The sequence below is a fragment of the Rhinolophus sinicus genome, chromosome 5, assembly GCF_057876585.1.
Source record: "Rhinolophus sinicus isolate RSI-liver-muscle chromosome 5, RSI-T2T, whole genome shotgun sequence".
In the NCBI taxonomy this organism is placed as follows: domain Eukaryota; kingdom Metazoa; phylum Chordata; class Mammalia; order Chiroptera; family Rhinolophidae; genus Rhinolophus; species Rhinolophus sinicus.
This window is the reverse complement of record NC_142505.1, coordinates 107,938,279-107,953,918: the sequence shown is the minus strand read 5'-3', so window position 1 is coordinate 107,953,918 and position 15,640 is coordinate 107,938,279. Positions and strand designations below refer to the sequence as shown.

The 15,640-nt window shown below is 48.0% G+C and overlaps 1 protein-coding gene and 1 long non-coding RNA gene across 4 annotated transcripts in view; one reads left to right on the top strand and one right to left on the bottom strand.

The window, feature by feature from the left end:
- Nucleotides 1-15,640, top strand: part of LOC109437321 (uncharacterized) — a 52,380-nt gene that overhangs the window by 27,051 nt on the left and 9,689 nt on the right. For all 3 annotated transcript variants that reach the window (XR_016021391.1, XM_088798781.1, XM_088798782.1), the window contains one exon: nt 9,355-9,485. Coding sequence is in view for 2 of the 3 variants with exons in the window: in XM_088798781.1 (XP_088654907.1) it covers nt 9,355-9,485 (131 nt within the window). In the remaining variant the exon portion in view is untranslated. The remainder of the gene's footprint in view (nt 1-9,354; nt 9,486-15,640) is intronic.
- Nucleotides 9,492-14,234, bottom strand: LOC109437322 (uncharacterized). The gene is made up of 3 exons (XR_012489900.2): nt 12,858-14,234; nt 10,476-10,581; nt 9,492-9,857 (listed from the first exon to the last, which is right to left on the bottom strand). It is a non-coding gene; the product is annotated as an uncharacterized LOC109437322 (long non-coding RNA).

Here is a 15,640-nt window from a genome sequence, read left to right as displayed (position 1 = left end):
CTTTTATCCCCCAAAAGTGAACCCCATACTGGTAAGCCATTGCTCCCCATTACCCACCTCCTTTCCCCCCTGATAACCACCAATCTCCTTTCTCTCTATGGATTCAGAATAGGCATATTCTGAATATTTCATATAAAAGGGATCATACAATATTTGTCCTTTGTGTCTGGCTTATTTCAGTTAGCAGAATGTTTTCAAGGTTCATTCATGTTGCAGCGTGTGTCAGTACTTCACTCCTTTTTGTGGCTGAATAATATTTCATAGCATTTATGTATCACATCTTGTTTATCCATTCATCCAGTGGGAGGCATTTGAGTTGTTTCTACTTTTGAGCTATTGTGAATAATGCTGCTTTGTACCTTTGTGGACAAGCGTTCCTGTGAGTACTGGTTTTCAATTCTTTTCAGTATATACCGAGAAGTGAAACTGCTGGGTCATATACTAACTTTATGGTTAGCTTTTTGAGGAACCACTAAACTGTTTCCCACAGTGGCTGCACCATTTTACATTCCCGTCAGCCATGCACGAGGGATCCTATTTCCACATCCTGGCCGACACCTGTTATTTTCCATTTTAAAAATGCAGCCATCCTAGTGGGTGTGAAGGGACTTGGGGTTTTTATAGGACGTATTTGGCATATATTCATTAAGGAAATCATATCAAATATCCTCTTCTAAGAGGAGTCAAAGTACCTGTGCCCAGAAATAGTCATCACAAATAGGCTTTTTTATTTCTATGCTATTTCTAGGCGTGATTGGATGCTAATGGCGACCCCAAGCAAAACGTGCAGCAGATTTACAGACCTGGCCGCAGGTAGAAAGGAACGGTCTCATTTCCCTGCCCAGAATATAAACTTTCTCTAGTTCACAAAGAGGCTGCAATTAAAGGTGTCGATGTTAATAATAATAATATCTAGAATTTATTGAGTGCTTTAACCACTTGTCAGATACTGGGCATCTATTGTAAAACAGCTTCTAGTTTTAGCTCCGTTTTACAGATGAGCTCCCTGAAGGCACATGTCTGTTAAATGGGAGTTAAATGGCTATTTGGTGTCCTGGGGTTGGTAAGTGGCTGAGCAGAGGCTGAACCTGAGCTCTCTGAGCCCAGGGTCTGTGCACTTACCCATGACCCTGTGCTGTCTCTCGAGGAAATCTGCTCCCTTACACAGATGCTGCAGGAGGAGCCATGGTCTCCGTGCAGGGAGCAGGACCTGTGAGTCTGCACGCCAGGTGACGTCCTTTGCTAAACCCGTCCTCCTTTGAGCCTCAGTTTCCTCATCTGAAAGCAAGAGGATTGGACTGAGTGACCTAAGGCACTGGCCCCCTGCCAGGAGGGCCCACAAACTCTGAAGCCTGGCCCACACCAAGTCTGGAATCCATAATTTCTGGTCGGCAAATGCATTCTCTGTTTAATCAAGAAGAGTGGGTCCTTGGATCTTGCTGCCACCACACTGAGCTAATGCTTTGGAAATAGGTGTTAGGTTCGCGGCTGCTGGGGAGGGTAAGGAAAAGCTTTTCTGCCTTGTCATTGTGAGTCTTTTCATAGGAAGCCAGACATAGCCATACTGGGAAAGGGTGCTGCCTCGGAATGGCAGGGGTCCCCCAGAGAGCAGGTCTCAATGTGGCCTTTTTGTGAAACTCAAAGGAACGTACCTAACGAACAGGTCAGAGAATTTACAAATCCCTGTGTTTGGCCAGGGCAAGTCCTCTTTTCTACCTTGAGCTACTGCGTCTCTCCGGAGGCAGAAGGATGCAGGCAGAAATCAGTAAATACAGGTGACTGCCAAGAAGGTGGGTCCCGGGTGAGCCACATGCCCTCTCTGGAGCTGCTTCAGATAGGCCTACTGTGCGATGTTTCACACTTTTGTATGGAGAAGATATGTGTAACATACATATTCTTTGGATCATTAAATCTGAATTTTAAAAGACCACTAGATTGGAAACCATGGTTTTTCTCCTACAGTCCTTAGAAGCATCCAATGGGCAGGTTATTGTGTTCTCAACTGTGTTCTCTCTTTCTCGGTTTGTTTTCTTCATGGACCTTATATCTCTGAAATGATCTTATGTATTGGTTTACTTCGGGGGAAGTTTGCCCCCACTCAGAATGTGATAATAATAAGAACATCATCTAGAACTTACTTGGTGCCAGGCATCATTCTAAGTGCTTTCTATGTAAATGAATTCATTTAAACATCACAAAAGACTCTAGGAAGGACTAGTCCCTTAATATCCCCATCTTACAGATGAGGACACTGAGGCCCAGAGAGATGAAATGATTTGCTCAAGGTCACTGGGCCAGGAGTTTAACTTAGTGACAGACTCTAGAGTCTGGCTCTTAACCACCAGCCGTGCTGTCACTGGGACGAGCTTGCTGGTCCTGAAGACAGGTCTCACAGCTTAGTGATCTCGCAAGGTGAGTTTGTTGATGGCCCCATGGGCAAGCTGTACCAAGGAGGGAGGGCATTGCAGGTGTGTATGCTGTGACTACAGGTGCTCTTCCTCCCAGCTTGTCACTAGGGTCTGGCCTGAAACAGGGTCCTGAGCCCACCAAGAAAGGGTCCCTTGGAGGTGTTCAGGTCCCTCCTGGCCTCGGGCATCCAGTGTGTCCCCACACTCTCAAGTCTGTGACATCAGAAATCACTTCCCCCCATATTTCTGGCAACACATATTTGGCCTTCAGTCTCCTCCTTGAGAAAGTCAGTGGGAAACACAGGAGCACACCTTGGGGTGCTCCCGGGTAGGACTCTACAGGTGTCTGGGCAGCCAGGTGTGCCCTCCTGTGGGATTTCCCACTTTTATACAACCTGAGTCCATATACAGCCCTGGGGCCTGGCGTCCAAATGGGGCTTGTGTTAGATGGACCCACAGAATCATCACCTCTTGCTATTTTTATCTTGAGAGAATGCATACGATATTTGCAAATGAAACAGGATAAGAAGCTAAATCTGGGGAAAGTGCAGGCCAGATCAAATTTCTTATGATTTAAGCAGAAAATGTAAACTTCTCCTCAAGCCCAGAGCCAAGGCAAAGACAAATGCCCAGGATACAGGGTGAGCCAAGCTGACCAGGGGCAGCGGTGGGGACCAGAGAAGTGCTGAAATGTGCTAACTTGTTTCTGCTGTGTGCAGACAGCGTCTGGGGAAGAAATTAATCCCACACCATGCAGCTCAGGTTTTGTTTTGGGTTAAATGAACAGGAACGGTGTTGACTGTGATGTTTGAAAGCAGAGAAGGGGGTTTGTTCCCTCTTGGTCAGCAGAGGGGGTCCCATCTCCTGACCTCTCCCCCCGGGGGATGCCTGCCAGTGTCTGGCCCTGAGGCTGCTCATGACCCTTGGGTTGGCAGATTTCCAGTTTTCCATCGAATTTGTGAAAGGGAATCTTGTGCTTCAGGGTTTTTTTTTAGTTCAATGGGTTTTTTTTTTTTTTAATTTTATGGTGTTAAAATACACATACCATAAAATTGACCATCTTAACCATTTTTACGTGTACCGTTCAGTGGTGTTAAGTACATTCACAGTGTTGTGCAGCCGTCACCACCACCCGTCCTCATACCTCTTGTAAAGCTGAATCTCTATACTTATCAAACAATAACTCCCCCTTCTCCCCTCTCTCCAACCCCTGGCAACCACCATTCTATTTTCGGTCTCTATGAGCTTGACTACTCTACTTCTTATAAGTGGAATCATATACTATTTGTCCTTTTATAACTGGCTTACTCACTTAGCATAATGTCTTCAAGGTTCGTCCATGTTGTAGCCTGTGTCCGAATTTCCTTCCTTTTAAAGGCTGAATAATAATCCATTATATGTACTACCATGTTTTGCTTATCCATTCATTCATCAGTGGACATTGGGGTTGCTACCACATTTTAGCAATTGAGAATAATGCTGCTATGAACACGAGTGTACAAATATCTCTTTGAGACCCTGCTTTCAATGATTCTGAGTATATACCCAGAAGCAGAATTGCTGGATCACAAGGTGGTTCTATTTTTAACTTCTTGAGGAACATACTGTTTTCCACAGTGGCTGCACCATTTTACATTCCCAGCATCAGTGCACAAGGGTTCCAATTTCTCCACATCCTTGCCAACAGTTGTCTTTTTCTGTTTTGTTTTCAATTTTTTAAAAAATACAGTAGCCATCCTAGTGGGTGTGAAATGATATCTCACTGTGGTTTTAATTTGCATTTCCCTAATGATCAGTGATGTTGAGCATCTTTTCATGTATGTGTTGGCCATTTATGTGTCTTCTTTGGATAAATGGCTATTCAAGTCCTTTGCTTATTTTTAATCAGATTTTTTTTTGTTATTGCAGGAGTTCTTTATACAAGTATATTCTGGATATTAACCCATTATCAGATCTATGATTTGCAAATATTTCCCCGATGCCATGGGTTGCCTTTTCGCTCTGTTGATAGTGTCCTTTGATGCACAAAGATTTTTAATTTTGAGGTATTCCAGTGTATCTATTTTTCCTTTGTGGCCAGTGGTTTTGCTTAATTTTTAAAAAGCCACTTTCTTCCCCTCCGTCCTAGATGACAGCAGTAACTTCCTAACTAGTCTCCGTGCTTCCACCCATTCCCTGCCTCGTCTCCCAGGCTCTGTCACATGGCAGCTCACATGGCAGCCAGATGTCCTTTTAAAAACAGAAGCCTTGGAATGAAGTTGTGATTCATGCAACACCATGGAAACAGCACGAAAACATGATGCTGAGTGAAAGAGGACAACTAGTGTATGATTCCATTTATATGGAATATCTAGAATAGAGGAATCCATCCGCAGAAAAGAGAGTGGAGGTTGCCGGGGGCTGGGAGGGAGGCAGAAATAGGGGAGTTATTGTTTAATGGGCACAGAGTTTCTGTTTGGGGTGATGCAAAAGTTTTGGAAATAGATCATGGTGACGGTTGTACGATATTGTGAATGTAATGAATGATGCTGAGTTGTACATGTAAAGATGGCAAAAGTGACAAATTTTATGTTATATATATTTTACCACACTTTTAAAAAATTAATAATGTACCCAAACCCCTTGAATTGTACACTTTAAATGAGTGACTTGTATGGTACATGAATTATCTCTCAATAAAGCTGTTAAACAAAACAAAACAAAACAAAACAAAACAGAAGCCTTGGCTGAGATCAATGCCCTCCTGGGCTGAAATCCTAGCCTGACCGGCCCCTGGAGATCTGCTGTTCCAATACCCCTCTGACCTCCTCTCCCTACTCCTCACTCACTCCTCAAACCACTTGGACCAGTTGGATGTTCTTCCGGGGTACCAAGGACAGCTCCACGGGGCCTCTGCACGTGTCGTTCCCACCACGAGTGTAATGGCTTTGCTGAGTTCTCTGTGAGTCCTAATTATTGAACTTGAGGTTGATCTTGAGGCCCCCTGATCTTGAATTTATTCTTGCAAAAGTTTGGCAGCAACTTATATGGCCCGTGTGGGTACTTGTGTAACACAGTGTCTTCTCCCTTCTGTCTGCCTTTTGGGGTTCACTAATGGTTCCAGTTCTCCACCAAATATAGCTGTTTATGCTCCTGCGCAATCTCATGGGGTTCTCGGAGCTCCTCTGGGAGGCTGGCTTGAGATTTGAGGACAAATCTTGATGGATCACAGAGCTCAGCTGGCCAGGTCACTCCTTAAGTTGCAGAAGACTCAAAACAGGCCCCACGTCCAAAAGGGAGAGAATGGCAAAATAAATCATGGTACATCTACCAGATGGAACGTTACGCAGCTCTTAAAAATAACTACCACGAGGACTGCAGCAATATCTAAAAACTGTCCACAGGATTTAAAGTAAGACAAGCAGAATGCTACACTGCATCTGTGCTGAGTAGAACTATGTAAAAACACCCCTGCAGGTGAACAAAGAGTGGACAGAAGGTAGAAAAGTGCAGAGTTGATGTGGATGCTTTTTCTTTGTTTTGTCCTTTGTTGTAGGTGGTGCAATTAATAGAGACTGAGGGGAGGGGGAGTAAAGACCTTACAAGGCAGGGAGTGTGTCTCATGCCTCTGCAGAAAGAGCTGTCAGGGGCACCCTGGTTTCTGCAGTGCTGTGTGCACAGGGGGCTGGGCTCCTCCGAGGGGGTTATGCCGAGGCGTGCACAGGTCCGCAGAGCTCACGGCTGCCATCTGCACCTGCGTTTCCCCCAGCGTGAAACATGTCTTACCCAATTTCAAGACAAGTGGAGTTTTTTCGTTGTTGTTGGTTTTTATTATGGTGCAATATACCTAACATAAAATTTACCACTGTAGACATTTATTACAAGTACGGTTGAGTGGCATTAAGTACATTCGAATTGTGCAACTATCACCATCATCCATCTCCAGAACTTTTTCATTTTCCCCAGATTGAACTCTGTCCCCGTTAAACACTAACTCCCTATCTCTCCTTCCCCTGCCCCTGGCACCCACCGTTCTACATTCTGTTTCTAAGAATTGGGCTACTCTAGGGACCTCTTATAAGTGGAATCATACAATAGTTGCCCTCTTGTCTCCATGGCAACCAGCGTCTTTGCCTGGCTGGACCAGCCATCAAGCTAGGCTCCCTGGCGCCACCTGGTGGCCTTTCGGTGGCGCGCTCTGTGTGGGGTCCCCAGGTGTGAGCCAGAGGAGCTGCCTAGAAGGCAGTTCCTTAAATACAAAGAATAGCATTGTCCTGTCGCCCCTGTCCCTTGTAGCTGAGTCTGTTGCCCTTAGGGCAATGGCAAGTCATTTCAGAAACTGCTTTCCTTATACCTGGGTTGCAGCCCTTGACCATCAAGGGCGTCGTCTCCTGGTGCCCCGCAGCACTCTGGGCATTTATGCGTGTATCTTCATGGGGACCCCCAGAGCACACGGTTACAAATTACTTGGAGACCCCAGGAGAGGAGAGGGCTTTATAACATGCCAGTGTGGACTTCCATATAGCATATGCTCTTTCCTTTATATATGTTTCATAAATTTGTGTTACTCTAAAAGTAACACAAATTTGTAGAAAATGGAAAATCATCTCACTATCTACACATAACTGGAGCTAACATCCGGGTCTTTATCTTTCCAGTATTCCCCTGCTCCATTCATTTTTGAGGGGTTGGTTTCTTACAAAATTGGAAACACAGCCTCAGTCTCAGGACTCTGGAGACAGACAGACCTGGATTACAAGCCCAGCTCCTCTGCTTAATTGCCATCTCAGGCAAATAAATGAATGTCTCTATACCTCAGCTTCTAACGTGCAAATAGGAATATTAATTGCATCTACCTCATAGGGTCATTGGGAAATTTTAAATGATCTAATGCATATAAAACACTTAACTGAATACATACCGTGTTTCCCCGAAAATAAGACCTAGCCGGACAATCAGCTCTAGTGCGTCTTTTGGAGCAAAAATTAATATAAGACCTGGTATTATATTAATTATATTTTATTACATTATATTAGACCCGGTCTTATAGTAAAATAAGAATGGGTCTTACATTAATTTTTGCTCCAAAAGATGCATTCGAGCTGATTGTCTGGCTACTAGGTCTTATTTTTGGGGAAACACGGTAATAAGCAATAGAACTTTAGCCATTGCTCAAATTAAAGCCAAGTATAGCATGGTATAATTACAATACTCGGCAGTCCACTTTTTCCCCACTTAATACAGCATAAGCACTTTCTCTATGTAAAGGAAAAACCCACTTCTTCCCTATTATGTCTTTCACCTGTGATCTCCTTTACTACTCACAGAAAACTACTTCTGACACTTCTGGTCACCAAATGTGCGGAGGTTTTCCCCAATAACAAGCAATTCTCTGTGACACCAGCTGGGTGTCCTACATTTTAGCTCAATTCTAAAACTACTATCTACCTGGCGATAGTCAGATCCCACAGGTTAAGGGCTCAGTTCCCCCCCCCCCCCCACCACCACCGCATACACATTTCAGATGACAGTCACAAGCCCAGGTTATCTGTCACCTGTGCTTCTGACCAACTGGCTGGAGATCAAAGGGTCCAGCAACCCCCTCCATGAGTTCGATTAATTTGCTAGAGTGGCTCACAGAACTCGGGAGGACACTTACATCTGCTTACAGGTTTGTTACATAACAAAGGATATGATAATAGACACAGATGAACAGCCAGGTGAAGAGCTACATAGGGCCAGGTCTGGGAGGGTCCCAAACGCAGGATTCTGTCCCCGTGGAGTTGGTGTGTGTCACCCTCCTGGTGTGGCTGTGTTCACCAATGTGGAAGCTCTCTGAAGCCCCTACTATTGGGATTTCCTGGAGGCTCCATCACTGACTCCATTGCCAGGCCCTCTCCCCTCTCTGGAGGATGGGGGGGTGGGGTGGGGTTGATAATTCCAAGCTTCTACCACGGTTTGGTCTTTCTGATGACCAGCACGCATCAGGAGCCACCCATAGTCCCCTCATTAGGGCAAACGATGCTCCCTGGTGCTCTTATTACTTAGGAAAGTACAAAGGTTTTAGGAGCTCTGTGCCAGGAGCCAGGGCAGAGACCAGTAAACATTTTCTATTACCTCACACCCCAGATCCTTAAATATTATCTAAGAACGTGATTCTTGAAGATCACATGATATTCCCACATATGGGTGTATCCACTAACTCCCGTAACCATTTCTCCCTTCAGAGGTGATATGTTCCTGATTGTTCCCTTTTATAAACAATGCTGCAGAGGGTATTCCTAGGAGTTGCCTACTCTATTGGTGATTCATTCACTTTTTTGTTCAAGAAGACCTTCCCCTCCCTGGGATCAGATGAACCTTCTAAATGTATTTAGTTCCTTATGGCTCCATATTTTTAATTGAGTTCTTTAGTCCATCTGGACTGTATTTTGATACCACAAAATGAGAGCTAAGAAGTCTAATTTTATTCTCATTTCACAATACCTAACCCGTTGTCCCAGCAGCATCCATCGAAGCACCCCACCTGTCCTCACTGATTTGCTAGGCCACCTTCAGTGGATTCTAAACTCGTCTCCGCGCTGGCTCTCTGTTGGGCTGTGCCTGGCTCCCAGATGTGCAGGACTCGTTTGTGGCACTGTCGGCCCCAAGGCAGCACCGTGTTGAGTTGCATGGAAGCTGAACCTTACGGCGCCAGCCACACGTGTCATGCAGGAGCAGTCCAGCCTCAGGTTCTCCATCTTGCACTGACTGGCATGGCTGCCTTTTTTCCCCACCATGAAAAATCCTCGATTCCTATAAGCCCCAGACTCACCTCTGCCATGCTCGGCCACATCCCTCCATGGTCAAATCCATACTTGGAAATCCCTCAGCACTTGCGGATTCAGCCTCCTCGTGTGCAGCAGACTGTGTTTTCTAAAGATGGCCTCACCAATATATCTATTCATCCTATGTGCTCTTCTTACAGAAATTGACTGGCTCGCCTCCCCTGAGAAGTGGAGTCTGTGTGCCTTCCCGAGGGGTCAGGACCTTGTGCTGCCCTGTCCAGTGGAGCACAGCCAGAGTGACACTGGGACTTCTGGGCGAGGCCATAAAAAGGTACAGCTTCTGCTTGGCTCTCTCTCGCTCTCTGGCTTCGCTTCAGAGTCCAGCACCATGTTTTGAGGAAGCCCCGGCCACATGGAAAGGTCACATGCAGGGGCTGCAGCCCACAGCCCAGCTAAGATTTCAGCTGCTCTGGCCAATATCAACTGCTGGTCGTGGAAGTGGGTAAGGTGATTGCAGCGCCCAGCCTTCCAGTGTCCAGAATTCCGGGTGAGGACCCAGGCATCAGGAAGCAAAGCCAATGGGGTCAGGAGAGGATGGGGATTCTTGTTTAACGGGTACAGAGTTTCTGTTTGGGATGATGAAAAGGTTCTGGAAACAGGTAGCGGAGATAGTGGTACAACTTAACGCCACTGGACTGTACACCTAAAATGGGTAAACAAATTTTATGTGAGGTGTATTTTACCACAATGAAGAATGCTGGCATCTTCTCCCCCAGTGTCCTCGCCAGTGTATTTATAGTCTCCCCTCTGTCTATGCCTGTGTCCTAATCTCCTCTCCCCATAATGGACTGGGGCCCACCCATCTCTCCTCATTTAACTTAAGCACCCGTTTAAAGGCCCCACCTCCAAAAACAGACCCATTCTGAGTACTGGGGTTTAGGACTTCAACGTGTAAATTTTGGGGGGAGGACACAGTTCAGCACATGGCAGCCCCACTCCTGTTAGTTTGCAGTTCTAATTCTGAAATAAGTGGGGGTGTGGGTCTGTGCTGGCACCTTGGTTCTATAATAGCATCTGCTGGTCCTAGGGCTGCCAAGAGGAAACACCCAGTCGGTGAGGTGCATTCGGGGAGAACAGCTTGGCCACGTGAGGCTAGGCCAACCGACTTGGCTTCAAGCCTTGGCAAGACTAGAAAGTGCCAGTAAAGCCGCCCAAAGTGGTGATGATTGTTCAGACAGGTCCAGGCCGGCAGCACTCACCTCCACACGAAGACCCAGGAGAGGGGAAAAAATACCTGTTGGCTAAATGGAAAAGAACCAACCTGCAATTAATGACTCCCTGGGAGCTGTGAGGGTGAGGCTGGGTGGGAAGATGGCTAGACTGTAAACTTTCCCTCTGCAGTGGCTGTGAAAATCCTCTGGGGTATCCTAGTGGGAGGAGACAGACAGTACGTGAAAATAAACATGCGAGATGGCTTTGAATGCTGATAGAGCCCTGAAGAAAGTGAAGCCATGTGATGTGATAAGGGGGTGGCAGGAGATGCCCCTTCATAAAGGATGGTCTGGGAGGGTCTCCTTCAGGAGGTGGCATTAGAGTTGGGGCCTGAAAGACAAGGAGAACCGAGTTATGAAAGATCTAGAGCCGGGTTTCAAAACCTTGGCACAACTGACATTTGGGGCAGGATAATTCTCTGCTGTGGGGACCGTCCTATGCATTTTGGGGTGATGAGCAGCCCCCTGACTTCTACCCACTAGATGCCAGTAGCACTCTCCTCACCACCCACCAAGTTGTGACCACCCAAAGTGTCTCCAGACCTCACTGTATGTCCCCTGGGAGGCAAAAATCACTGGTGTGGCAATCCACAGATACAGACGATGGCGTTTCGGGAACAGGGAACAATAGACGGGAAGGTGCTGAGGTGGGAACAAGTTCAGGCAGGTTTTCTGGGAACTGAAGTTTCCAGAAATTAAATGTTCAAGGCAATGACAGTTCATGGGTGGAGTCCAGTAAGGGAGGAGATGAATGGAGAGGTAGGCAGGGGCCTGATCACGCGAGGCCTGATGCTAGGGGAAGGACGGTAGATTTTATTCTGAACGTCGTCGTTTCAAAGCACTGGAGAGAAGGGGGGTGGAATGTGACTGGACCTGAAAGATCCCTCCAGATGCAAGGGTGGCTGGGGGCACACACAGACTGGGCATGGCAAGTGTATGAATTTCCCGGGGCTGCTGGAACTAATTCCCACAAACTTGGTGGCTCAAAACAACAGAAAGATATTCTCTTATCCTGGAAGGCCAGAAGTCCAAAGTCAAGGTGTCACAGGGTCGTGTGCTTTTTGAAGGCTCCAGAGGAGGATCCTTTCTTGCCCTTCCAGCCTCTGCTGGCCCCAGGCATTTTTTCCTTGGCTTGTGGCCTTATCCTTCCAATCTCTGCCTCTATCGTCACGTGGCCTTCTTCCCAGTGTCTCTGTGTGCCCTTAACTAATGACATCTGCAAAGACCCCAGTAAGATCACATTGTGAGGTTCCGGGGGATGTGAATTTTAGGGGACACTATTGAGGAGGCAGAGTGGGCTGCTGCTGTCATCTCCGGGCACGGATTGGTGGGGCCTGGGCCCCAGGGCACCAAGGAGACAGACAGCTGTGGGCAGGCCCGGCGGGTCGCACAGCAGACATCCCCACTCTGACCGGCCGTGCCGTGTGTGGCACATACGCCCAGGCCTGGCCTCCCAACCTCTCCCCGCTGCGGGAAGCAGTCAGCTCTCACAAGGCCGTGGCCACCCTCCTCCCCATCCAGTGCCTGGTGCTGTGTTGGGGCTCCATTCCCCTCCTCCTGTGTGCTGGAAAGTTCCTGAGAAAGCACACGGCAGTCCCTGGCTCCTACCTTCCTCCTGAAGCTCTGAGGCAAACATTTTTCTTCAAGAACAGAGATTAGGAGCCTTTATCTCTGGGCCAAGGGCAGGACAGAAGAATGTCCCTGGCACTCTCGTGCGTGCCGCCCGCAAGAGTGCAGGGTGAGGCTTGTTTTTCAGGTTTTGGTCAATGCAGGGGTTTTGTTCTCTACAGAAACTAAACCAAGGTGCCCTGGGCCCCCTGTCCTGTTGGGGCATACTGGGCATTGCTGGCAAGTCAGCCCAGGTGTTCTTGGGGTGCCCCTCCTCCCCCACCCAGAGCCTCATGGGGTGTGATGGCCCCAGGAAGGGAAGTCCCACCAGCAGGAAGCTTAGCTCCCACCCAAGGCCCCTCTAGTGGTGATAATTCAGGCTTGCAGTGGGTGGAAGCCATATGCAGGACTGCCTGGGGGTGAAGACGTGGAAATGACCTTGAGAGGTCAGGTGGGGGCGGAGGGGGAGTGGGTAGGGACAGGAGGAGGGGCACATTCCCAATGGTACCCTGCAATGGGCGTGTTTGTGCCACCGATGAGCCCACAAATAGCAAATGCTGTTCATTCGGACTTGGGTGGTCTTCATGTGTTTCCCCAGAGCCCAAATTGTTTGTCTGAGCTCCTTGAGGGTGCTGTATGTGACTTGCATCCTCGTTGAAATAACTCTCCTCAGCTTCTCCCACGACAAAGCAGGGGTAATATGTCCCCTTCACGGCCGATCACCGGAGGCCTCGGCACCTGGCTGACCAGCATGTGTTCTACTGGTAGGAAAAGAAAACCTGAACCCAAGTTGGGTTAGACCATGAGCATGTTTGTTACCTCACCAGCAAGGTGTCTGGAGGGAGGGCTGGTGTATCCAGTGTTCAGCAGTGTCAGCAGGGCCAGCGGGCGGACTGGGCCTCAGGAAGACTCCCTGCGTGGTTTCAAGATGGCTGATGCTCTTTCTGTGTCACATCCAGACACATAACTTCCACAGACAGTCGATCTTTTCTTCTGAATATCCCGTAGGAACAAAACATCTCATTGAACAGGATTACAGCACATGGTCACACCTGAGCCAATCACTGGCAGGGACTCTGAAATCATATGACTGGCAGAGACCAATTAGTATCCACTCTGTGGAGTTGGGGCTGGGCTGGGGCTTAGGCCCCCCCCCCCACCAACCCCTGGCTCTTTGGAATCAGATGAATAACTGAATACAAAGTGGGATCTGCCAGGAAGGAGGAGTGAGGTGGGAATGGATGTCAGGGAGTAACCGGGGCAGTTTGTTTCCGATCGTCAGTTACAAGAAGGAGCCACACACCAGCCTCCTCATCCAGTTTCCCGCTGAGTATGGACAGGGATGCTCCTCTCGAGGGTTTTCTCTTCCTTGGGTCATTTCTCAAAGGCGACAGCCTCAGCCAACTTTCTCACTGGGTCTGCCTTCACTTTGAAAAGCTGAGTCACAGGGAAGGCAGGATGCAAAGTCTGGGGATCCCGAAGATCATTCCCATTTCCGGCATCACCTGCAAAGTTCCAGAGGTCCCCAAGCCATCCTCAGTCATCAAGTCTGCACATTCGGGGGGTTCCTGAGACCATCTTCAGGTGTGACAATTAGCCGGAAGGATTCACAGAACTCACTGAGAGCTGTCACACTCATGGCTGTGGTTTATTCCAGCAAAGGAGACAGATTACAGTCAGCCAAGGGCAGAGGCTCATGGGACAGGGTCCAGGAAGGTTCCATGTATGGAGCTTCCAGTTATCCCCTCCCAGTGGAGGCATGGACAGTGCTAACCTCTCCCAGCAACGACATGTGACAACATACATGGAGTATTGCCAACCAGGGAAGGCCCCTGAGCCTTGCTGTCCAGTCTTTTTGGGGCTCCATCACATAGACATGGTTGACTTCCCACATGGCTCACCTCAGTTTCCAGCCCCTCCAGAGGTCAAGCTGATACTGTGTGGCCCAAAGTCCCCCCAATAAATCACAATGGTCGACTGTCCAGTGTGGCCCAAGGCTCCAGGGAAACACACTCTTATCAGGCAGGACATTGGAAGGGCTTAGCAGGAGCCAAGGTCAAAGTCCAGACCTCCATTGGGTGAGGTCGATGCTTTATGCGCACAGACTATTTAGCCAAAAGCTCTCTTTGGAGACTTTGCAATCACAACTGTCAAGAAGCCAAGAAGGGGCAACGGAAGGTAGATGTGAAAAGTCCCAAGTGAGTCGCTGAGCAACATCTGGAGGGAGGGTGGGGACCACATTCATGGGCCTCTCATCATCCTTCCCTGAGCTTGGCCATCAATGACTCCTGGGCGTCCCGATTAGGGGACCTTCCCAAGCAAGAGTGTTTGGTGCTTAATGAAAAATAACAATAGAAATTTAGGGGGAAGGAGGAATCTCGTCTCCAGGCTGAAGCGTTTTAGAGGCTGGTGAGTACAAAACTGAATGCTGGCACCCCTCCCTGGTTAATTGTGGGTTTTGTCTCCAAGGCGTGGAAATTCGTTTTTGCTGTAATTAGGAGAGAATTCTGATGCAATCATGTCAGTAATTGCTGACACCAAAAGATAGGGCTGAGTGGCCAGACGATGGGGAGCTCCAGCTCATGGCCCTGCCAGCTTCTCCTTGGAGGCCATGGTTTCCTCTTCGTGCAGGAGCCCGAGGCTCTGACGGCTGTCTAGGTGTTTAAACACAGTCCCCAGGAGCTCTTGAAATTGTGATTCTCACTATTTCTTAACACCCCACTGTGTGAACACCGTTCATGCATCATTGTATTTAGTCCTCACAATAATCCAAAGAGATAGGTCCCAATGGCCCCTGCTTACAGAGGAGGAAACTGAGGCCCAGAGAAGTAAGGCAACACACCTAAAGTCACGCAGCACCAGGTGCCCTGAGCTGAAGGTTAAACCTGGTGACACATATGGGAGGCCTATCCTAATACTCCTCCATCTGTGTTTGTATGTTTTAAATGTGCCCAGCAAAAAGTTAAATGAAAAATAACCCTTCAGGGGTCCCTAACAGCAACCGGGCAGAATCCAAACCCTGGACCTGGCGTTTATGTCAGGGCATAAAAACACTATGCCACATGAAACCCCACAATCTCTTCCCAAAATCTTTTGATCTCTCTTTAGGACCTTGGGTTTTACTGCCGAGAATCGTTGGGATATAGTGGGATAGCTTAATGACTATGGAAGCAGACTGCCTGGGAGGGACTCCCAGCCCCTCGCCTCGCTTGCTGTGTGACTCTGGGAGAGTTACTTAATTTCTCTGTGCCTCCATTTCCTCATCTGTAAAATCAAGTTGGTAATAGTACCTACCTCATTTGGTTGATGTGATGATGAAATGAGTTAATATGTGTGTACCACGTAGAACAGGGGCTGGGCCCTGGAAGAAACTCAGAGGCCACGCTCCGTGTCTTCCTTTTGCTCTTCTCGGTATCTGTGGCTGACCACGTTCTGTGGTTATACCTAGGAAGTCTTTTCCCAGTCCTCCCATTTCCCTTCATCTCTGCCCTCACCACCTTCGTCCGTCATTTCTCGCTCTCCTAACTGGCTCCTCTCTTTACTCCCCTCCTTACTGTCCATCCAGATAATATTTCAAGATAGTGATTTTGTTTCCTTCAGATAAATG